The sequence below is a fragment of the Mirounga angustirostris genome, unplaced genomic scaffold, assembly GCF_029215605.1.
Source record: "Mirounga angustirostris isolate CCGP_5_RB_7025 unplaced genomic scaffold, mMirAng1.0.hap1 SCAF_9, whole genome shotgun sequence".
Classification (NCBI taxonomy): Eukaryota; Metazoa; Chordata; class Mammalia; order Carnivora; family Phocidae; genus Mirounga; species Mirounga angustirostris.
Window position 1 is genome coordinate 85,429,327 of NW_026991717.1, and position 24,045 is coordinate 85,453,371.

At 33.5% G+C, this 24,045-nt stretch overlaps 1 protein-coding gene across 8 annotated transcripts in view; it reads left to right on the forward strand.

Annotated features, from left to right (window-relative positions):
- The window catches only part of MIPOL1 (mirror-image polydactyly 1), a 318,590-nt gene that overhangs the window by 79,105 nt on the left and 215,440 nt on the right, over nt 1–24,045 (forward strand). For all 8 annotated transcript variants that reach the window (XM_045900733.3, XM_045900736.3, XM_045900731.3 and 5 more), the window contains 3 exons: nt 6,531–6,750; nt 8,381–8,516; nt 10,296–10,401. In XM_045900733.3, coding sequence (XP_045756689.1) covers nt 6,531–6,750; nt 8,381–8,516; nt 10,296–10,401 — 462 coding nt within the window. The remainder of the gene's footprint in view (nt 1–6,530; nt 6,751–8,380; nt 8,517–10,295; nt 10,402–24,045) is intronic.

The following is a 24,045-nucleotide window of genomic DNA, read 5'->3' on the forward strand; positions in this document are numbered from 1 at the left end:
GTAGTAGATGGAAAATAGCAGTTATTTTTGGCCATGAGTCATGATTTGTTGAATAGCATCAGTTTAACTGAGTGTATTATATATTAACTAATGTACAATTGTCTGGAGAATTGAACTCAAACAGGATCCTAGAGCTTTCCTTCCTAGGGTAGGAAATGGCATAATATTGTTAATTTTCTAGGCTAAGGAATTGAAAATTTAATAGCAATGCTAGTATTGAGATAGTTGACAATACTGATACCTCCAGAAGTAAAGAGAATTTGTTAGATCATGAAAATGGTCCATTGGAAACAGCACAAAAGTCACTAAAGTGACACAGGGTCTTCAAACATATGTTGGGGATGGCTGAGGCACATGTATTAAGATTCCCCCCAAATCTTTACAGAGTCCACCCATTTTGCCTAGATGAATAAACTATCTCTAGCAATAGCAATTTGAAGAATATCTAGTAGTAATCCTCTATAACATCATTTTCAAATGGCCATAGGATAAGCTTGTACGGTAGCGATAGCACAAGATATTAATAGAAAAAATTGGGAAATATATTTGGTTTGAAGTAGTCAAATTCTCATGTCTAGTAATACAGTGTGCTCACAGAAGAGCAAATAAAGAGCCTGGTGATGGGTATTAAAGAGGGCACGTACTGCATGGAGCACTGGGTGTTACACGCAAACAATGAATCATGGAACACTACATCAAAAACTAATGATGTAATGTATGGCGATTAACATAACAATAAAAAAGAAAGACTTCAGAGTCTTATGAAGTATGAAGAGATTGATAATTGACTCTCTAAGTCCATATGGAGAAATATGTTTAAATAGTATTCTGTTCATCATAATGATGGAACAGTTAACAAGGACATTGATTAAACACTGAGGCAGATTACTAAAGAAGGTTATGGAGTTTCCATTTTAAACCATGTGAAAGAGAGGAATTAATAGAATAATTTTAAAGTTTCATCTGCCTAGAGATAAGAGTTTGAATCAGACGTGAATATGTTTTTTCTTTTAAACAGTTACCTTTCTAATTGAGTAGTGTGCAAAACAGACCTATAACTTCTCTTTTTGTTGCATTGTATTGCCTTATAAACGTAAATTTCCTTATGCAATGCCTTTTCAGGTGATGGGGCAATCCAAACAACTCAACTGAAGCTTTTAGTAGCTTCACCCCATTATCACTTCATAATGGTCTTTTTTTTTTCTAAGATTTTATTTTATTTATTTATTTTTTTAAAGATTTTGTTTATTTATTTGACAGAGACAGAGATAGCGAGAGCAGGAACACAAGCAGTGGAAGGGGGAGAGGGAGAAGCAGGCTTCCCCCGAGGAGGGAGCCTGATGTGGGACTCAATCCCAGGACCCTGGGATCATGACCTGAGCCGAAGGCAGACGCTTAACGACTGAGCCACCCAGGCGCCCTAAGATTTTATTTATTTATTTGACAGAGAGAGATACAGCAAGAGAGGGAACACAAGCAGGGGGAGTGGGAGAGGGAAGAGCAGGCTTCCTGCGGAGCAGGGAGCCCGATGTGGGGCTCGATCCCAACATCCTGGGATCATGACCTGAACCGCAGGCAGATGCTTAATGACTGAGGCACCGAGGTGCCCCCATAATGATCTACCTTCTGGGCTGGGGAGTTTAGGGAAAATAACTGACGACTGAGTTAGAGTCACTAAGTGCTATCATCTTCTCTTGGTTGGAGACAGTACTAACTCAGAAACTGAAATTAAGGGGGCGCCTGGGTGGCTCAGTCGTTAAGTAGCTGCCTTCGGCTCAGGTCATGATCCCCGAGTCCTGGGATCAAGTCCCACATCGGGCTCCCTGCTCAGCGGGAAGCCTGCTTCTCCCTCTCCCACTCCCCCTGTTTGTGTTCCTGCCTCGCTGTGTCTGTCTCTGTCAAATAAATAAAATCTTTAAAAAGAAAAAAAAACTGAAATTAAGTCAGGCTTTGAAAAGAGTAAAGAAAACTTGGCAAAATGCAATATGACAGAGCTGCATCATCTTAAAATTTGACTTGAAAAGTCAAAGTACATCATGCCTGTAAGTTACTCTCAAATGTTACGAAAAAAATTAACATGTGTAGATAGGCAGGTAGGTAGGTAAATTTGGAGAGAATGAATAATAAAGCAAATGCGGTAAAATGTTAACATCTGGAGAATCTGGGTGCCTTCACCCAGTATATAGGAATTCTTTGTACTGTTTTTGCAACTTTTTTATAAAGCTGAAATTATTTCAAAGTAAAAGGATAAAAAGAAATGACTTACCTACAGTCAGTTCCTGTCAGCTCTTTTACCTGTCTCTGTCTTCAGCATGTTCATGCAGTCAGTGAAGTCTTGATTCTCATTTCTCCTTTCTTTTCTTACCATTTCTCTGAATGATTTCCGTGTCTTAATAGGTGACACTTTTAGTACCCTAATTCCTTGATTTCTTCCTTTCCAAGTACCTTCACCATCAATCTATTTCATTAACCCATTCCCAGATGAACCACATCTTGGACTTTGTCCTACATATTACTCATTTTAGAAATTTTTACTCCCTTTCTATAGCATCTTGTCAATTCAAGAAAGACATACAAGAAATGTCTGTATTTTTCCAAAAGTTATTCCTTCTCTGTACCCATGTGTGTTTTTTCCTGTTTTTTATTCTTTCAGTCTGTCAACTTTTTCTTTACATCATCTAACTCGAACCCTTTAGTAACTGATGGCTTTGCACATCCCTACTTGTCTTTTATTGGAACAAATGCTTGTGAAATCTCCCCAGAGTCTTCTAGTTGAGCATCAGTATGTCTAACATGTTTTTTATTTGGTCTCTGTAGTCCTAATATAGTCCTTTTACATTGTATTCAAATCATTAGACCAGTTTGCCTTCCTCACTGTCCTATAGAGTCCTTGAAGGGAGAGTCTGTTTCCCACTTGTCTTTGTTTTCCCTAGTACTTTCATACAGCATATCACATTGGAGGTTTTCCATGGATTATTGTATTAATGAATAAATAAACTAGAGGGCTCAAACTCTCTATACAGAAGTTGAATTCAGATATAGGATAATGCAACATGGCAGAGTAGAAAAGCATTGAGAGAGGATTTAAGCAACATTTACTACAATAGTTGGTCAAAAACATAGACGAAAGGAAAATATTATAAATCAGCCTTGTTACCCTAAAGTAAAATTAAATTCTCCATAGAAGAGTATGGATAGTCTGATTTGCAGAGGAGGCTCCAAATGTTTGGTAAGCGGTTATAGTTGGGAATCGAAAAGCTCTTAGGACAGAGCAAGATTAGAAACATCTAGAATTAATCAGAGCCAAGTCACGCAGTATGGGGTTCTTCAACAATATTAAACATTTAGAATTCAAATCCAGAAGTACATTAGGACTGAGTTTATTTTAATAATACTATAAGGGATTATAATTACTATAATCCAGGAGGGATCCACAAAGAATCCTTTTATTGGAAAGGGCACACATCTGCTCTGAGTCTGGTGAAGGTAGGGCAGTCCCGGGTGAAAAGGTGCTGATTTACCAAGAGTTCAGCAGATCATAAAATTTGGCATTCGGTAAGCTGAAGTAAGAAAGAGAGCTATAAATAAAGTAAGCAGATAGCAAGTATAGATACCAGGGATGGAGTAAAGCAAACACTAGGAGGTTGGAAATAAAAAACTGAGAGGAGAAAGATGCTGAACTAGACGCAGAAATACGGAGGTAAAAATATGGAACAAGTTGTACATAGTGGTAAGATAATGGTAATATACATAATGATGTACATAATGTACAAAACAGATCAGAGAGTCAAGACTTAAGATTCTGAAGCAGTTGGTATTGTGTTTTCATGGAGTACTGGGGACTTTTTATAACTGCAAGTGCTCCATGGTTCATCTTTTTACCTTTTGGGGAATCTTTGCACCTCATAAACTGGAGAATAGTATAGGCCCTAATAGTAACTTCCTGATACATTCCTGGGGACAAATTTTGTTATTTTGATATTGCTTTCAGTAACTACTTATAATTCTCTTTCATTTCAGTTATGGTTGATCCTTGAACAATCTGTTGGTTAGGGACATCAACCCCATGCGGTCAAAACTTCACATATAGGGTGCCTGGGTGACTCAGTCAGTTAAGTGTCTGCCTTCAGCTCAGGTTATGATCTCAGGGTCCTGGGATCAAGTCCCTCATCGGACTCCCTGCTTCTCCCTCTCCCTCTGCCACTTGTGCTCATTCTCTCTCTCTCAAAAATAAATAAATAAAATCTTTTTTTTTTTTTTTAAGATTTTATTTATTTATTTGACAGAGAGAGATACAGCGAGAGAGGGAACACAAGCAGGGGGAGTGGGAGAGGGAGAAGCAGGCTTCCCACCGAGCAGGGAGCCCGATGCGGGGCTCGATCCCAGGACTCTGGGATCATGACCTGAGCCGAAGGCAGACGCTTAACGACTGAGCCACCCAGGCGCCCCATAAATAAAATCTTAAAAAAAGAATTCACATGAAACGGTTGACTCCCCTAAAACGTAACTACTTAATAGCCTACTGTTGACCAGAAGTCTTACCAATAATATAGTCAATTAACAAATATTTTGCATGTTATATGTATTATATACTGCATTCTTAGAGTAAAGTAAGCTAGAGAAAGAAAATGTTACTAAGAAAATCATAAGAGAAAATATATTTACAATACTCTACTATACTTATTGAAAAAAATTCATGGATAAGTGGAACTGTGCTGTTCAGAGCCATGTGTTCAAGGGTCAACTGTACTTTTAAAGTTACATGGTAGTGTTAGAAAGCATAGTTTATTGACGATATAGTGGTATTCTTTAATGTCCATTTATAAAATTCCCTAATTTAGATTTTGGGGGTTCCATTCTACTAATACCAGCCTCTTCTAGAAAAGTAGCATGATGAACTTCTGAAGCAAACGATGTAAGCATTTTGAAATGTCAAAACCAACAAATAATCTTCAGATACCTAGAATTGTTAGTTTAGATCAAAACAATATAATGTTGAAATTTCATAGATAGCTTACAGTATATAATTATGATAGCACATTCTCCCTATTTGTTTCCTCAAAGTGAAATTGAGGGGAATTTACTAAAAACAAGTAGTTTCTGATTTAGCTTCAGGCACCAACAAGATAATGTCCAGGACTTGGAGTTTATAACTGGTCACACCTAATTTCAGCATATCTACAAGCAAAGAATTTCTCCTTAAGGAATGAATACTTTGTGAAAGATAGCTTATTTATAAGTGCCCCTATTTTGTTTTTATTCTGAAACTGCTGTCCTCTGCTTTTCTGCTTAAAAGGATTTTAAGTTTGACAGGTTGGAAAAGGCATCATCAACAAACAGGTGAGATTCACCTGCTTTTTAAAGTTTAAGCATTATTGATGCTGGAAATAATAAAGTACTTGTTACAATCAGTATTTGTGCCTATTGGTCTGATTTACTGGTAAAAGAATTTGTTTTGGGGCGCCTGGGTGGCTCAGCCGTTAAGCGTCTGCCTTCGGCTCAGGTCATGATCTCAGGGTCCTGGGATCGAGCCCCACATCGGGCTCCCTGCTCCACGGGAAGCCTGCTTCTCCTTCTCCCACTCCCCCTGCTTGTGTTCCCTCTCTCTGTGTGTCTCTCTCTGTCAAATAAATAAAATATTTTTAAAAAAGAGTTTGTTTTATGTACTTGTGTGTGTGTGTCATTTTCTTCCAAAAATTTCACTATATCATCAGATATACTATTCCTTTGAAATAGCTATTATTTACTAGTTACAGCTTAAAGTAACAGCTTATGAGATAGCCAGGCTTTACAAAATAGATTTTCTAATATATAATGTATATCTGATAAAAACGGAGGTTAAAAATAATGCTTATATTGTGTTAATTTTAAAATTATGATAATGGTGATAAAAATAATAGCTAACATTTACTAATGTGCCAAACACTAAGCCAAGTAGTTTGCATGTATTAACCCAGTTAAACCTCAAAATAACTCAAGTAAAAATGCTATTATGTTCTCCTTTTACAAACAAGAAACTTAGTCTTGAATGGGTAAGTAACTTGACCAAAGTTATGCACTTGGCAAAGCTGGCATTCTGACCCAGGCAGTCTGATACCAGAGTTGCATGCGCAGTATCACTTCCCTATAATCATTAACTTATTGCATCCTATTTTTTGAAATCTGGAAAAGAAATCTAGAAAATAAGGCCCCTACATCAGTGTTTCTCAGCTTTGATTGTATGCTGGAGCTATTTGGATGCTCCAACAGAGTTTGATTTAATTACTATAAGATGTGTTTTGGGCTAAGGATTTCCAGAAACGCTTCAGGTTATTTCAACCTGCAGTCAAGGTTGTAAACCATTGCCCTAAATACCTACCAGAAGTGAAAAACTATACTGTACATGCTTAGCCGATTACAATAGGAGTAATACTAGTAAGTACATGTTTAAAGCTATGACAGCACCTATTTCCACAAAAATATTCATTTGAATGATTTAATATGTGGCTATGGTATTTCACGTATTGGTTTTTGCTTTGTTTTAAATACAGAGATAGCCCATAGTTATCTTGAACAAGAGACTACAGGGAGAAATAAAAGTACAGAGCCAGATGAACAGCCAACTGTGAATTCAAAGGAAGGCATGCAGCAGAAATCCAATGAATTAGTTAATGAAGCCACCCATGAGGACACAGAACTGCCAGGGCAGAGATCAAGGAATTTTCCTTATCCAGGTGATGAGACAGCTGACACTACTACTAAAAAATCCAAGTGAGTGCTGCCAGCCCTAAATTTAGAAAACAAGATTGGGAGAACTCTCTTCTTCCCTTCCTCCTTCCTCCATTCATCCCTCCCTTTCTTTTTGGCTTGGGCTAAATTGGACATATAATAAACTTACTGGAATTTGGGCAATCTACCAAAGTTTTCTACTGTTTTCTTTACATTGGCGTAATGTGTGTAGATTGCTAAGTGAAAAAGCACAAGGTGAGTTTAAATGAAGGCAAAGTTGAATATTATTTTCTGTGTCCTTTCATTTTGGATCTGGAAATAACTGTTACTGTGATATAAATGGGAAATTAATCATCAGAGCCCAAAACTGGCATCTCTAGGACAAAATAAGGCCAAAGATATGTTTTGGGTTTTGTTAGCATGCTTTTTTGTTTAAATGAATTTGAATGCTTCTAGAAAAGGCCTTGTACTCTCTCCCATGTGTCTTCCTTATTATTTTCCATTCTGCAGCTTTTAACATTCACCTTACCTACTTATCCCAGGAAGAGATTTGATTTTGTGACACCTGTGACTTTTACCTCTATGGGATTAAAGTACTTTGATAATTAGTCATATATTTTGAAAATACTCCAGAATTACAAAAATTTCAATTACTATATATTCAATCCAAACAGAATCTTATTTAATATAGTATATTTTAACAGTTTTGCCTAAGAACAGCTAAATAAGTAAAATAATTATTTAAAAATTATTCAGTAGATATATTAATGAACATTAAACATAATGTAGTAGATATTTATTAATGTGTTCCTACTTTTTGGCAAACAGTTACATCATTACTAAAGTGCAGATTTGGGATATACTTTTGGGGAATAGGAGTAGGGATGAATGAAGAAGTGATAAACATTTTATAACCACATGGACAAATAAATAGTAGAGATTGGGCTAAAGCCACAGTATGAAATATCTAATATCATTGCAAAAGAAGAAATACATGGTAGGTAGAGCTGCACTGACTGTCCCAGACCTCACTGCTTAACTTCTTAGAAACTCTAAGATTTACCTATGTTTACAACTTTAATGTAATGCCTTCAAAAAATGGTCCATCTCTTTTCCCTTCCCTTCTTTATACTACTTGCTAACAAGTGGATACTGTTCTCAAATAGCATACAAAATGTAAAAAAAAAATTTATTTACCATTAAATGTCACAGGACTAGGTTTTCATTTTTAATTTGTTTTGAGTTTAATAATGAAAAAATGACATTCTGTCAGCCAAATTGAAAAAAGTATGATTGTTGTTCCCATTTTCCAGAAAGTGAGATAAGTTTCTAGACTCCTGACCAAAAGTATAAATTGAATTATTCACAACCCTTAAAACCTGAATTCTTTAAGTGTACTGAACCATGAATCTCTGTAGAAGTTACTAAATGCTTTCCACAGATTTAGCTCTCTTAGTTGTTAGATTAGTACCTCTGTGAAATTGATGTATTTATTCTTTTTGATCCATAGTATTTTCTTAACACTGTATAAAAAGAGAAATTTAAAATTAAGTAGCTTTACATGTTCTTTGTTAAAATTAAATTTGTCTCCCTCATTTGCACTGTAAAACTTATAGCTCCTGTATAGTAGAAATCATATGTGTATATTGTTTAACAGTTTTTTTTATTGCAGCATTATGGAACATAGAGAGAATCATTTGCATTGTGAGTGTATGATCCCTTGTCAAGTTACTTCAGACTTAGATAAAGAGAAGAAAATAGCATTTCTTCTAAAAGAATTGGACATTCTCAGAGCAAGCAATAAAAAGGTACAATATAGAAAGTCTGATAATTGTACAGTGTGCCTTTAGCTGTTGACCTAAGTTTGCTTTGTTGCCCATCATAATTCAGTTTCATGCTGTACTTTCATCCTTCAGTGGTATAGCTTTATGTTGTCGCCATACCATACCATCAGAGTATGACTGAGGTGAGACATTGGCTATAAAAAGCAATTTCTTTAATTTCCTCCCTGGCTGGCCTGTGATATCACTTCCTTTTTCATAAATCTATGATGCCCAGAGTAGGTACCTAAAGAAAAGATTCAAGTTTTACTGTAGTAAAAGTTTACTTCAGTATTATGGAAAGTGAGAAATGCAATGTACTGATTTCGTGTTACTTAAGTTTTTTTTTCTTTTTTTATTAGTATCGATGCCCTGTATTTCACCTCAGTGATATATGTAATTAAACTTTAAAGTCATAAGGCTTGGCAATATTGTCACATTCCTTGTGTTGTTATATACTGCTGCATTTTGCCCAATCCAATTTGTCATGTCATGTTTTATCTTTCCTGACTCTTTCTAGTTACATTTCTTTGAGCTTTAAGTGTTATTGAATAATGTTCATATTCTATGCCTTCTGTTTTTTTAACCTCTGCATACCTCTACATACCTTTCTGATTTTAATATTCTAGTTTTTTGACCTAATCATACCGAAGCATGTTGTTAGGAATGTTGATCGTGCCTGACGGAAAACAACACAAATGACAAAAGCCAAGGGAGAAATTAAAAAAACAAAAAACAAAAAACATTTGAGGGGTTCTGTATGAAAGCAGGAGATATTTTCTGTATTCTCATTTAGCAATTATTTATTACATGCCAGTTATAAATGAGGTGCCAGTGCCAATTTAAATGGAATATGATGGGATAGCATTCTCAAAGGAGATTTGTTTCACATATTAAGATTATTATCTTAATTAATTTTGTTTCAAAATATTAGAATTACTAAGAGAAGCTGTAAAGCGGTGCTGTCCGTTATTTTATTAGGATAGTGCCTTCCAAGTCTTTTGCTTTAAGACAAAAGAACAGATCAGATTGGTTTTTGCAGTAGTTATTTTTAATAATTATGTTATTCCTTCTTTAATTTCATTTGCCTGTATACACACATACAAATTAAGTATATATCAAAATGTGTTTTTTTATTTTTTTATTCTTATGTTAATCCCCATACATTACATCATTAGTTTTAGATGTAGTGTTCCATGATTCATTGTTTGTGCACAACACCCAGTGCTCCATGCAGAATGTGCCCTCCTCAATACCCACCACCAGGCTAACCCATCCTCCCACCCCCCTCCCCTCTAAAACCCTCAGTTTGTTTTTCAGAGTCTATCGTCTCTCATGGTTCGTCTACCCCTCCAATTTCCCCCGCTTCATTCTTCCCCTCCTGCTACCTTCTTCTTTTTTTTTTCTTAACATATATTGCATTATTTGTTTCAGAGGTACAGATCTGAGATTCAACAGTCTTGCACAATTCACAGCGCTTACCAGAGCACATACCCTCCCCAGTGTCTATCACCCAGTCACCCCATCCCTCCCACCCCACCCCCCACTCCAGAATGTTTTTATAATTTCTATATCATTATAGGTAATTATTACTTTATGAAATATCTTAAAATTTTAAATATTATGGGGTACCCCCTGGCGTTACGTATTTAGGCAGTTAAATGTAATATAGAAGGGCTTAGAAAAAATAATTTCTACTTTGGGATTAAGTATATTTCTGCAAGAAATATTTCAAATAAGAATCTGTGTTTTTTCAATGTGTTTTAGCTTCAAGAAAAATTGTATAAAGAAGATAAGGAACAGAGAAAACTAAAGCTTAAGCTGGAACTCCAGGAGAAAGCAACAGAAGCTCACATTGCTGAAAAGACAGCAGGTATAGTAGATGAGTATTAACATATGGTCTTAAGAATCATACACAAGGTTATTATATGATGTGGCTTGGTGAATACTAGCATACTAGCTTATTTGCCAAAGGAGGGAAGGCTCTCTCTTTTTTTTTTTTTTTGGCTGCATAGAAAAGAGGTGGCTTTAACATCCTGGTACTGGTATTAGTGAGAGCTTTACCTGTATTCATACTGATTTGGGCATTAAATGCATTGTTAACACCATGTCAATCCAATCACAAAAAGGTTGTTTGTTTTCTTGGAAGGGCCTGAACAAACAAGGGAAAATAATGATTACCAGTGCCTCTACCTTTCAACCAGCAGTTCAAATACCACTTATTGTTTTAGCTCGTTGAGAGGAAATACTTCTCTTCTGTGTGAAGATAGTCATATATTCATTGCCAATGGAAACCTACATTTGATTAAAAAATCTGTTTTGTGCAATTAATAAATTTTCATCTGATGATGTGGATGATGATGGAGATAATATTTTCACTGGGAAGATTAAAATGAAAGGTTGCCAGAGTTTAAGATTATAAATGACTGCCTTAAATATGTTTTGGAGTCTATCTTTACTCACAGGTCTTTGCATGGAGAAATTTTTTTAATGTATCTGTGATATGTTACAGATAAGATCAGATGATTCTCAGTAGTCTGTGACTCTCTTCCTCACACTGTTTTATGTTAAGGATAGAAATCTCGTAGTATAATAGAAATTAACATGCAGAGGCATTTTAAAGGTTACTTATTCTAACGTTTTTGTATCAATTGGAATGATTTTAAGAAAAAATTGTATTTTGTGGTTAGTTTGAAGTTATAATCATATTTTATGAGCTACATTAGGCTGGTTGCATATGTGGAAGAATTCTGGTATTTTAGGTCGGACACATTCACTGGTATAGCCTGTCTATGCGAAATAGAACTAAACATTACTATGAAAATAAAACCAAAATTACCATAAATAAATACTCCAGCTAAAATAACAAATTGTTGCTTTTCTGTTAATGTTAAACTACCATGAATTTTTTGTATCTTATTTAGTGGAGAAATATGAGGCTAATATATTTTATGGAAAATTAACAATATATTTAAAATGAATAATTCAGATACAAATTTGGAACAATTTGGAAGTGTCTTGGTTTTTTATAATCAAATATGTGTATACTAATTGCTAGGAAGGTATTAAAAGAAGTACATTTGTTTGAAGGAGTTTGTATCATAATATGACTGCATGTGCCTTACAGGAGTAATTTGGCACAATTTAGGCCATTTAGGACATTTCACTGATGAAAAGCATGAATTGATATGTCTGCATAGATGATTTATGTCTTGGAGGGGAAAAGTCATTAAGCAGTATTATCTACTCTTAAAACTTTTGTATGATATAGCTAATCATCTACTTCAAATATTTACTTATTTGTATATATTTAAGACTTCCCTTTGAATAAATAGTATGAATCATGCATGCATAAATTGGAAAGAATTTGATTGCCTTACGATTATTGTTAATCAAATATTTCTTATTAATGATACAATATTATTTTAGTAAATGTTTGAAAAATGTTTAGTATTTTTTGGTAGCCTCCTAAATTGATAAAAATAGCAGTGCTATATAGTTTCTCTGGAACAAAGCAATCGAGTTAAAAGAGATACATCCAACCATTTAGTTACAAAAATGACAAAAATGAAAATCCTCTAAAGTTATTTAAAGTATAAATTTTCAATGTGTATCTTTTTAATGTTTCAGTCCTACTAAAAAAGATTAAACATATTTTACTTGTGACATTAGAATCATCATCGTAATATGTCAAAATTTTTTTAAAAAACTGAATTGCTTAAGAAATCCATTGGTTTGCAACTATAAGAAATTCATTAAGTGATTCTTGATAGACTCATCATTTTTTCATATTTTCTCACACATATAGCCTTAAATAGCTTATTTTCTACCCAACTGGTAGTAAGTGTAGTCAAAAAGCAAAACATAGTAACAAAAACAACTATGTCAGTACCTTAATAGAAAGAGGAACATTATAGGAATATGATTACATGTGAAAAATATTTTCTTTAGTATCATATGGAAGGATAATAATCCATAAAATGAGAATAAAAAAAATCCACATATTGATGTTTGTATCTTTCATTGCTTATTTTCATATTCAAAATAAAAAGTGTACTTGGTTAAGTATATTATAAATATGTATACACATTTATGTATTATGATGTACTTAAGCGGAAAATAAATGTTTAAAAATATCAAGATATCCCACCATTAGAAGAAATACATGCAAAAAATCTCTTAACCATTGGAAATTGCAAATAAGATACAAAAATGTATGTTTATAGATTTTTCAAATAAAATGTTAATTAAAATATGAGGTCCTCAAAGGAAATAGGAGCCATTTCCTTGCAATATATGATACAAAGATTTATATGTAAGAATATTCATATCAGGGGCGCCCGGGTGGCTCAGTTGGTTAAGCGACTGCCTCCGGCTCAGGTCATGATCCTGGAGTCCCGGAATCGAGTCCCGCATCGGGCTCCCTGCTTGACAGGGAGCCTGCTTCTCCCTCTGACCCTCCCCCCTCTCATGTGCTCTCTCTCTCTCTCATTCTCTCTGTCTCAAATAAATAAATAAAATCTTTAAAAAAAAAAAAAAGAATATTCATATCAGTATTTGTTAGGATAGCCAGAAAATTAAAATCAATTAAACACTAACAGAATGGTTAAATAAATTAAGATACGTTTATGCTGTCCAACATCATGCAATAACTAAAAACCATTTCTGAATAATATTTGGTGATATGAGAAGATCTTCACAACAACATTAAGTGAAAAGTAGGGGAAAACTGTATTTAAGTATAATATTGTTAAATATATTTATACATGTACATTATATGAAACAAAAGGCAAATTTGGGTAGTTATTAATAGATGTATTAATGTTTCAATTAAGTTTTCTGCCCTTTCAAGTTTTCTGCAATGAGTATGGATTAGATTTAGTATTAGTACTACTATGATTAGAGATTAGTATTGCTAATCACTAAAGATGTGATTTTTTTAAAAAGTTGCTTGCTTTCTAATCTTAGGATGACTCCTGTGATAGGTTTGATATATAAAGACCACATAAACCAATGTTTTATGAAATTTATATGATGGCTATGATCTAATCTTGTCATTTTACCTACGCCATTTTTGTTGTCTTTCAGATTTTCTCATTTGTTTTTGTCTTTATGTGTATTATGTAACTTATGTATATATTTCTTCCCACCTGATTGAATATAAGAATAAGAATCTGGTGTAGTCGGGAGGCCTGGGTGGCTTAGTCAGTTAAGCGTCTGCCTTTGGCTCAGGTCATGATCCCAGGGTCCTGGGATCGAGTCCTGCATCAGGCTCCCTGCTCGGTGGGGAGCCTCCTTCTCCCTCTGCCTGCCGCTCCCCCTGCTTGTGCTCTCTCTCTCTCTTTGACAAATAAATGAAATCTTAAAAAAAACAAAAATAATCTGGTGTAGTCAAAACCACATAAGTTCTCTGTGAGGCACATTGAAATAATGGGAAAACCAGAAGCCTTGGAATCAGATTGACCGAGGTTCAAATCACAGCTTTGATACTTAATACCAGCTGTGTGCCTTTGGGCAGGTTACTTATTAGCTTCTTCAGGTTTACTTTCTCCCATGTAAGATGTGAATATTAACTAATTTACCAGATAATTTTAAGGATTATAGATAATATATAAAAGCACCTAATATATAACTGGTACTCAGTAAGTTGTAGCTAATAGTAATATTGATTATTTCTATCTTTATAAAATTCTTAAATCTTTGATAATATCTGAAGTCATGGAAAGATTTTTTCGCATTTTACTTAAATGCGAATCCAAAATAAAAGAAATGGGATACAAAAGCTTTGGGCTTTAATCTAATGTATACCGATAATAAACCTTCATGTAAACTGTTAAAATAGTGTTATCCTCTTTCCTTTACTTCCTTGTTGGCTTCTACATAATGTGAATACTGTCACTCTGATGTGATCTCATGAGAGTTTGAAACTCAGTTTTTTCCTCTATTGTGATAAAATCTCAAATGGTTGACCCTTTTACCCTCCCCTTTTTTGACATCACCATCATTACTATTTTTATTAGGCACTTTATAGGAACTAAGCTAATTTCTTTAAAAATCAAACAAGAAATATTTATTGAAGGGTCATTATGTACCAGGCATTGTGTTAGGCACTGGGTATACGCCAGCAAGTAAGATAGATTTGGGATTTCAGACATTTCTTTTTGACTGCAATCACTTTTCACTCATAATACACTGTTGAAATAAGTAGTGATTAAATGTTCAGACTTTGGATTCAGACCTTTGTTCTAATCTTTTTACCACTTATCATGTGTAAGTGACAGCCTGACTAAGCTTTGGTTAAAACTTATTTTATAGGTTGCTGTGACATTTAAGTGAGATGATGTTTATGAAATGCTTAACCCATAGAAGGCACTCAAGATGATGGTGTCATCATCTTGCTTTCTCAAGACTCCTTGAGATATACTCAAAGTGTACCTAATACTAAGTAACTATCCCATAACTATTTATATATGGTTTTGTTTCTCGAAGGATTGATACGTATTTCTTTTTTAAAAATAATTTATCAAGTATTTTTATTTCATTTATCTCCACAGTTTTCAATTTCCCTTGATTTTAAGATTTAACCCTACTTAAAAAGTTTGAAAATATGAAAATTATTTTTTTAAATCTTTACAAAAAAAAAATAAAGGAAAAATATATAGTAAGTAGGTCTTACTTACTTAGCAAAAGCTGAAATGACCAGGTCATTCCCTATGTGTTAACACTGGAAAATCTCGTTGGAGCTACTTAGGACTTTTTACTGTGTTTTAACTCACTAAATTGTACATGTAGATAAGATTATTTGAAAATCATTGACATATATGACCTTTAAATACTAGGGAATATTTTAGAGAAGCACAGCAGAAACATTGACTCTCTACTTTTTACTACTTTTTTTCATCTAAATAAAATGTTTAAACCACAAACACTTCAAAATTTGTTTTGAGTTTGACAGTGACAGTATTGTATGGCCTGTTGCAACCATTAATTTACTCTTAGGTCAGTAATGTAGTTATAAGTTTAAAAATAACTTGTTCAATTAAACCTTTTCAGTTTTCCTAAATAAGCTCAGTGGGCATTATGTTTAAATTTTATACATAAGAATATTTAGTTTTTTATGTTATTTTGTTATGTTTAAAATATATTTCTTTAAAAGCCTTATTTTTTCTATTTCTTAAATGTTCACTTTAGAATCTCTGCTTTATATGTTAGTTATTTTTCTTTCTTGCATGTCATCCATTAAAGATTAGCTGTGGAAGGTTGGAGCATGGAGAGATTATGAATGACAGAACAACTCCTGTAGAATAATAATCAGTTTTTGGTATTTAATGCTGTTTGACTTTTGCAGACACATTTCTTATTAACCTTTGGTACAAAGAGAAATCCAGGTTCCTGATATCTCATGGAGAAGATGAATTTGAGATCCTCTTCCAATTAAACTGAAATAAGGCCAATATTGGGTTTTAGCCAAAAGAACTCCTTAGTTCCTAAGTCTTGTGTTTATAAATCTCTCTCTCTCTCTCTCTCTCTCCATCCATCTATCTTAGTTACATTTTACATATAATTCAGTGGCTACATAATTTGCTTATCTTGCTGTACTGATTCTGCAAGCATTTAATCTGCTTTTTACAGCTTAGCTCTTTAAACATAGATTCTTTTCTCTGCGCCCAAATTTAGACTGATATTTTATAAATTAAAAAAAATTTTGTCAAGCTCTTCTTATTACAGAGAATGTTCATTTGTTTTTGGTAGGAAGGAGAGGAGTTTAATTGTAATTGCCCAAAGCATCAGAACATAGAATCCGTGAAACTTGCAACTTAAGTTTTTCTAGGTTAACATATAAATGTTAAAAGTATAGATATATAACCATTATAGCAAATACATTAAGACACTACAACCAATTAACATTGAAAAATAAAAGTTGTGTCATAGAAAACATTTACATTGTTCTCTTTTCAAAAAAAGTATTTATTACTGTATACCATATCTCAGATGATATTGACCATCTAATGATTAAGAACAAGAGTGAGGGACGCCTGGGTGGCTCAGTCGTTAAGCGTCTGCCTTCGGCTCAGGTCATGATCCCCAGTCCTGGGATCGAGCCCCGAGAAGCCTGCTTCTCCCTCTCCCACTCCCCCTGCTTGTGTTCCCTCTCTCGCTGTGTCTCTCTCTGTCAAATAAATAAAAAATCTTAAAAAAAAAAAAAAAAACAAGAGTGAGTTTTATATATCAGAGGAAGATAATGTAATACTTACTTTTAAAAAATAATATGTTAGAATACTATTTTTCTGTGTATATAATGGGCATTACTAAAATATGATAGCCTGTAATCTAACACTGAAATGTATTCACAGTATTATAATGGAGAAATACATATAGATAGATAGATAGATAGATAGATAGATAGATAGATAGATTTTTTCTTTTTTTTTTTTAAGATTTTATTTATTCATTTGAGAGAGAGACAGAGACAGAGAGAGCACAAGCAGGGGGAGAGGCAGAGGAAAATGGAGAAGGAGACTCCCCGCTAAGCTGGGAGCCCAACATGGGGCTTGATCCCAGGACCTGAGCTGAAGGCAGATGCTTACCCATCTGAGCCACCCAGGTATCCCTATATGGATTTTTTCATATCCACATCATCTTTTAATTTGGAAGGAAAAAGGATTTCAAGAATATGACTAGTTGTTTCAGATAAAAACAAAAAGCCCAATTCTGTGAAATATAGCAGTTAGAAATACTGATGGGGTGGAATATTGATTATATTATCATCTTTGGCTGCAGAATCCTGTGGGTGTAAATCAGGATTAATTATGATGAGTGCCACATGAAATAATGCTTGAGGGTAGAGTATGGCCAATTTTGTAAGCTCTTTCCCTAGGAAAGTTTGTAATTTTTTTGGAAAAAACAAACATTGAGTAAACAAAGAAAGCATTATGCATAAAAATAACCAACAATTGAAATATTTAATTAGGTCTGGTATACTATGAAATTTACCCTGGTGTCAAGCAGTTGAGAGCATATCATCTAATTAGAATAACAGAAAAATTTTCAGAAAATGATTCTTAAGACTTTTTCCATATGTTTAGTTAATTCTGAAGAAGAAATGATCTTGGAAAAATTTTAGATAGCAGTTATATTTTATAGAATTTTCATATTGATATTTAATTAAAATTTAGATATTTTATGCAGAAAGTAAGTTGAGTACCTCTAAAAATTGTATTTCAAAAGTGCATAAAATAATTGATACTGGTTTTAATACTTCTGGGATAAGCTTATCTCACAATAACATTTTTAGCTCTAATATCAGATATATTAAGTGTTTGAATGTAAATAGGATATTCTTAGAAAATATTCTTACATACTCTGAGTTTTCTGTACTAAGTACATGTATATAATAATTCAGGGTTTTGCAAAAAAAAAGTTCTTATTTTATAGTTTTGCTACTAAAACTTACTATTTGTATATTTTTCTAATTAATTTTTTACAGTTTCCATACTGTTGATAAGTATATATGTACCAGCAGCTTTACAGAGGAAAATTTGAAAGTGTGTATTAAGAGCTTAAGAAGCTGATACTTAATGCAGTAACCATACTTCTAGGAATTTGCCTCAGTAATTAGCTATGTCTATACATAGAGATTTGCATACAAAGATGTTCATTACAGTATTATTTATATAGTGAACAAATGAGAACAGTGTAAAATCTAATACTAGGAGTATCTTAGTTCCTTCAAATATGGCATGTCCAAATGATAAAATCCCATGTAGTATTTCATATTTTTGAAGAATACTGAAGAATATAGGAATATATTGTGTTTAAGTATACACAGAAAGTTACAAGATTATGTAAAATATTTCTGTCTCTATATTTTTACAATGAGCCTGTATTATTTTAATCAGAAAAGGTTATTTACAAAATAATCACATAAAATGTTGAACATTCAAATACAGCTTTAGAAAAAATAGTCTGGTCTGTAAAAGAAAAAACAGAGGCATCAAACTACTTGGAGTAGGTTGGTTAATTTTCTATTGGTGTAGGACATTTACCATCTATGTTTAAATTTTCAATAACTGATTTATTCAAAGAGAGAAATTATAATTTCTAAGGAAATTAAAAGAGGTAATGTAATGTTTATGGTTCTGGAATATATGGTGGTTTCATAAAACACTAGCATATTTGCAAGGAATCCATTTAACAGGTAAAGCAGTAGATACCCAGAAAATCTGAAATTCTTTCAAATATAATAAAAGACCTGTCTTTCATAAAACTGTTATCTATATTTGTTACTTAGAATTTTGGAACATGAATTGTAATCAGTGATTATTTTATATGTTTCAAATCTTGATGATATCTTTTTCCTTTGCTTTAGTTCAGCCTTTTCTATTTCTATAACTACATTGAGGGTGTTAACAAATGGATTCTTTTTCTTGGTAAATGTCTATCCTCCAAATTATGTTATTTAGAGAATCATGATCCAGTGTTTAAACTAGAATGTTTTCCAATACACTGCCTCACTTCTATTGTATTTTAAAAGTAGTATGAGAAGTGTAGAATATGGGATTGTCAATAGACTTGGGTTCTACTAAGAAAATATGTACTCTGTCTTGACTCAATAAACTCATACTTAGTATGGTTCAGCTTCTTCATATTTACTTTTGCCCATATTAGAAAACAATTAGCTTACTAAACAAATTTGAGTATTTGGTGTTGCGGGGGGGGGGGTGATCCTCTCAGAATCTTCCTCGAATTTGCCTAGGAATTATAGGATATTTGATAACCATGTTTAAAAATGGAGATATCCAAATATTATTGTAAACACCCAATGATTTGTTTTACCTACAATATAAGTATTTTACTTGGTTGGCTTACATAGTAGCTAATAATATTTGTTAATGTAATTTAACTGCTGTGAACCTTTACTGAACAAATATTGAAATTTATTCAAGTCAAAGAAAGAGAATCTCTAATGACTTTTGTTAAAGCTTCTATTTAATAGTTAAGGAGAAAAGTTTGTATGACATACGAGATGCAATTAACAGTAGATTTTACATTTAATAAAAAGAAAGAAGCATGCGTATTTGCTTTATTCATTCCATCATAATTTGCATTAGAGCTGTGGGTGTTTAATGAGCAAATTCCAACTAAAATGCTATATTGATTTTCTACTGAACTTTGTAATAGTCATCTACCTTGGAAAAGCTCAGTGTTTACAATTAAGTTTTCTTTACTAAAAATGTTTGAGGGTTGCATATTGATCCTTTGAAAGTACTGAATTCTAGAAAGAATCAGGTTTTTCATAATCAAATTTCACATGTAACTTAATACATGTTTAAAAATTAATTTTGGAAATACTTCTTAGCATTTATAAAATGTGTAATCAGATTTTATGTGTGTGTGTTTTATGTTACTTTAAAACCTAACCTTAGAATACTCAGAAGGCAATCTCCTTTAAATATACACATTATTTACCTCTTTAGAGTTGATAGCATTATAGAGGGGAAAAAAATGTTTTCTCTTGATTAACACAGGACTAAATAAGCCCTTGGTGTAAAGTGTTTAAGTATAGAGATATCCATACTTAACTCTTAAAGCCCTTAACATTGCTAGTCTTACCTCTTTCATTAAAGTGTTATTGTATATAAAGTAGAACACAGCTTACATTAAAAGTCACTTTATAAACATCTCATCACACTTTACAGAAGTGATAGGAAGCCTGTTGGAATTTAAAGTTTAGTAATTAGTATTTTAATCTTTTGATATGTCAGAATATTTCAGGACATGACACACATGTTTATCTGTACTTAGATCACTGTGCAGCATCATTTTGTCCATCCTATCTGACCTACAAATTAGAAGTGGGTTGGTTTTTTGTTTTTTTTAGAAGTGTTTAAATTTTTTTTCATTGCTATATAGTTGATACCTGTTACATTAGTTTCAAGACAGCATAGTGATTCAACAACTCTACATGTTATGCTTTGCTCACAAGTAGAGCTACCTTCTGTCACCATACAACACTATTAAATACCATTGACTACGTTCTCTATGCCATACCTTTCATCCTTATGACTTTTCCATTCCATAATTGGAAGTCTGTATCTCCCACTCTCCTTCACACATTTTGTCCATTCCCCCATTTCCTCCCCCTTTGGCACCCACTGGTTTATTCTCTATATTAATGGGACCATTTCTGTTTTTTGTTTATTTTTTTCTAATTTTGTTTTGTCTTTAGATTCTATGTACAAGTGAAATCATATGGTATTTGTTTTTCTCTGTCTGATGTGTTTCACTCAGCATAATAGTACCCTCTAGGTCCATCCATGTTGTCGCAAATGGCAAGATTTCATTCTCTTTTATGGCTGAAAAACAGTCCATTGTGTATATATACCACATCTTCCTTATCCATTCATCTATCAGTGGACACGTGGGCTCCTTCCACATCTTGGCTTTTGTAAATAATGCTGCAACAAACATAGGAGTAGAAGTGAAGCAGAAGTGTTTTATAATATAAAATTTTTAAAATATCTTAGAATATTGTGATATTTGCTACAAATTATTATGTCATTATAGTGTACAGTATATGATATAGAATGGGTTCTAAATAATTTTTCTTTCAGTTCCCATGTATAATTTTTGAATGCCAACAAAATATATACACATATGTATATATGTATATGTGTGTGTGTATATTAGGTATACGTACATGTATATAAATGATCCAAATTAATCAAAATCATCTTTTTAATATGTCTAGAAATGAAGCCACGTTGGGCATCTCTGGATTGAGAGTGGAGATGGTAGTGGTGGCGTGGAACCAATGTTTGTTGAGAATCTACTTATTTGGCCAAGAGCTTTCATATATTATCTCACTTAATTTTTCCCTAACAGCCGTAAATGGTGGTATCATATACATTTTATGCACCTGAACTGAGACTAAAATAATTTAAAAATATGGAAAAACAGGTTTAGTAAAGTAGTAACTTTAGTATGTTGACACTTCGGATCTGAATCAAAGCCCATATTCTTCCTAATACACTATGTCGCTTTCTCTAAGCTGTTATGAGTATCCTTCCTGGAAGGAAATTGCATACAATTATCAGGGGGAATTAAAACTCATTATTGTGTACTACATTATGGGCAGAAGTTTCCTTCAAAATGGCACAATGAATTGATACATGGCGGCAGAACAGTATAGCTACAGAAAGCCAATAGCACCAATGATACTACCTTAAAAAAAACAAAACACCTATGAAAGCTGTGCTGGAAAGTACTGGTTCTTCCAAAAGCTGTGTTCATAACAAGAATTTCTTAACCTTATCTAACTGTTGATTAAAAGCATTTGATTTTATGCAAGTGGATATCCAGTCGTTTAGCACAGTTTGTCATGGAGTTTGTTTATCCATCCATTTGTTGATTGAAATTTTTGTTTCTAGTTTGGGGCTATTATAAACAAAGATGCTATGAATATCTCTGTGTAAGTCTTTGTATGGACATATGCTTTAATTTGTCTGGGATCAATACCTGTGAGTGAAATAGCTGAGTCTTATGGTAGGTGTATGTTTAACTTTTTAAGAAACTGACCAACTGTGATGGCACTATCCTGCATTCCCATAGGCAGTGAATGAGGGTTCCAGTGGCTCTCCCTTCTTCCCAGCATCTTTAGTCATGCTTTCATTCTAACCTTTGTGATAGGTATGTGATGGTTATCTTGTAGTTTTAATTTGCATTTCTCTAATGACTAAAGATGTTGAGCACCTTTCCTTGTGCTTCTTTATCATCAGTATGTCTGCTTTGATAAAGTGTCTAAGGCTTTTGCCCATTTTTTTTTTAAAGATTTTATTTATTTATTTGACAGAGAGAGACTCAGAGACAGAGGGAACATTTTTAAAAATTGTTTTGGGGCACCTGGGTAGCTCAGTCAGTTAAGCAGCGTCTGCCTTTGTTTGGCTCAGGTCATGATCCCAGAGTTCTGGGATCAAGCCCCTGCATTGGACTCCCTGCTCAGCAGGGAGTCTGCCTTTCTCTCTCTCTCTGCCCCTACCCCCGAGTGCATGTGCACACTTTCTCTCTCTCTCTGTCAAATAAATAAATAAAATCTTTTAAAAAATTGATTTAAGTGGAAGGACAAATCCAAATCCTGTTACTCCATCTTGACCAGAAGGACAAGTCTCTGTTGCTTAAAGTTTAATCTTAACATGTACCTTCAGAAATTTTACCATACATACTAACTTTTTTCTACTCTTAATATTTTTCTTTAAATCAGCTCAACTTTTTAACTAGATAAATGTATTTTTTAATGTAGTGTTTCTTATTTAGTTTTAACATCTAAACATAAAAGTACACCAATAACTGTGCAGTTTTATGAATCTCAGAAAGTGTGAACAAACTATGTAACCAGCACCCAGATCAAGAAACCAAATATCACCAATTATCCCAGAAATGTCCCTCATCCTCCCTTTCAGTACTCCTTCCAAAAGGTAATCATTATCCTAAGTTTGATAACTAGGTCATTCTTTTGTGTTTTTGAACTTTAGATAAATGAAGTAATAGAAAGTTACGTTCGTAGGGGCATCTGGCTCAACAATGTGTTTTGGTAACTTAGAGAAATTTAAAATTTAATTAGACATTAAATTAAATGACACTAGGAGACATTATAGGCCTAATATACCCGTTACATTTTTGTAATATACATTAAAGTGATACATAACTGTTAAAAACTGTGTTTTGCAACCTGTATTTTATGTAACATTGTCCTGGAGGGAACATGGTGATAGGTGATGCTGGGAAGGTAAGCTAGAACTGGACTCTAGTTTTCCTTGAATGCCAGGCTGAGACCGTTTTTTGTTTGTTTGTTTGTTTTGTTTTTTGCCTTGAAATCTATGTAGCAGCAGCAAGAAGAGTAACCTGTTTATCCTAAGGTTTTAAGAAAATCATACTGCTGATGTATTGAGAGATGCTTAGTGAGGTCACCTGTCCTATTTTTCTCTTCTCTAAAATTTATTCAGTACATGCTTAGCTCTTGGGTTCTCTTATTTTACCCTTTTTGTTACGAATTGAATCCATTTTCTTTTTCTTTTTAATTTTATTGCCCTTACTTTGGTTCAGGATTTCATTATTTCTTACCTGAACTGTTACAGTAATCTATGATTGGGTCAAGGGGCACACACAATCCAACCTGCAACTTTCTGCTGACCCCTGCATCTTCCACATACACTCTATATGCCAGCTTGTGGGTGTTTCCTTCTAAAGCACAGATTTGATCAAATTGTTTCTATTCTAGAAGTCTTTTAATGTAATATCTAAACTCTAGGATGGCATATATATGTATATTTACTTCTGCGTAGCTTTACTTTCAAGGAATGGGCCATTTATATGGGTTATTGAAGTGAATTCTTGCTTAGATTCCTCCTCTAGTCTCCTAACTAGTCTCTGCTTCTATGCATGCCCACCTCCAGACTATTTCTCACTCAGAAACCAGAATTCCTTTTCAGACTTCCACCATATAAATGTGATGCTGTCT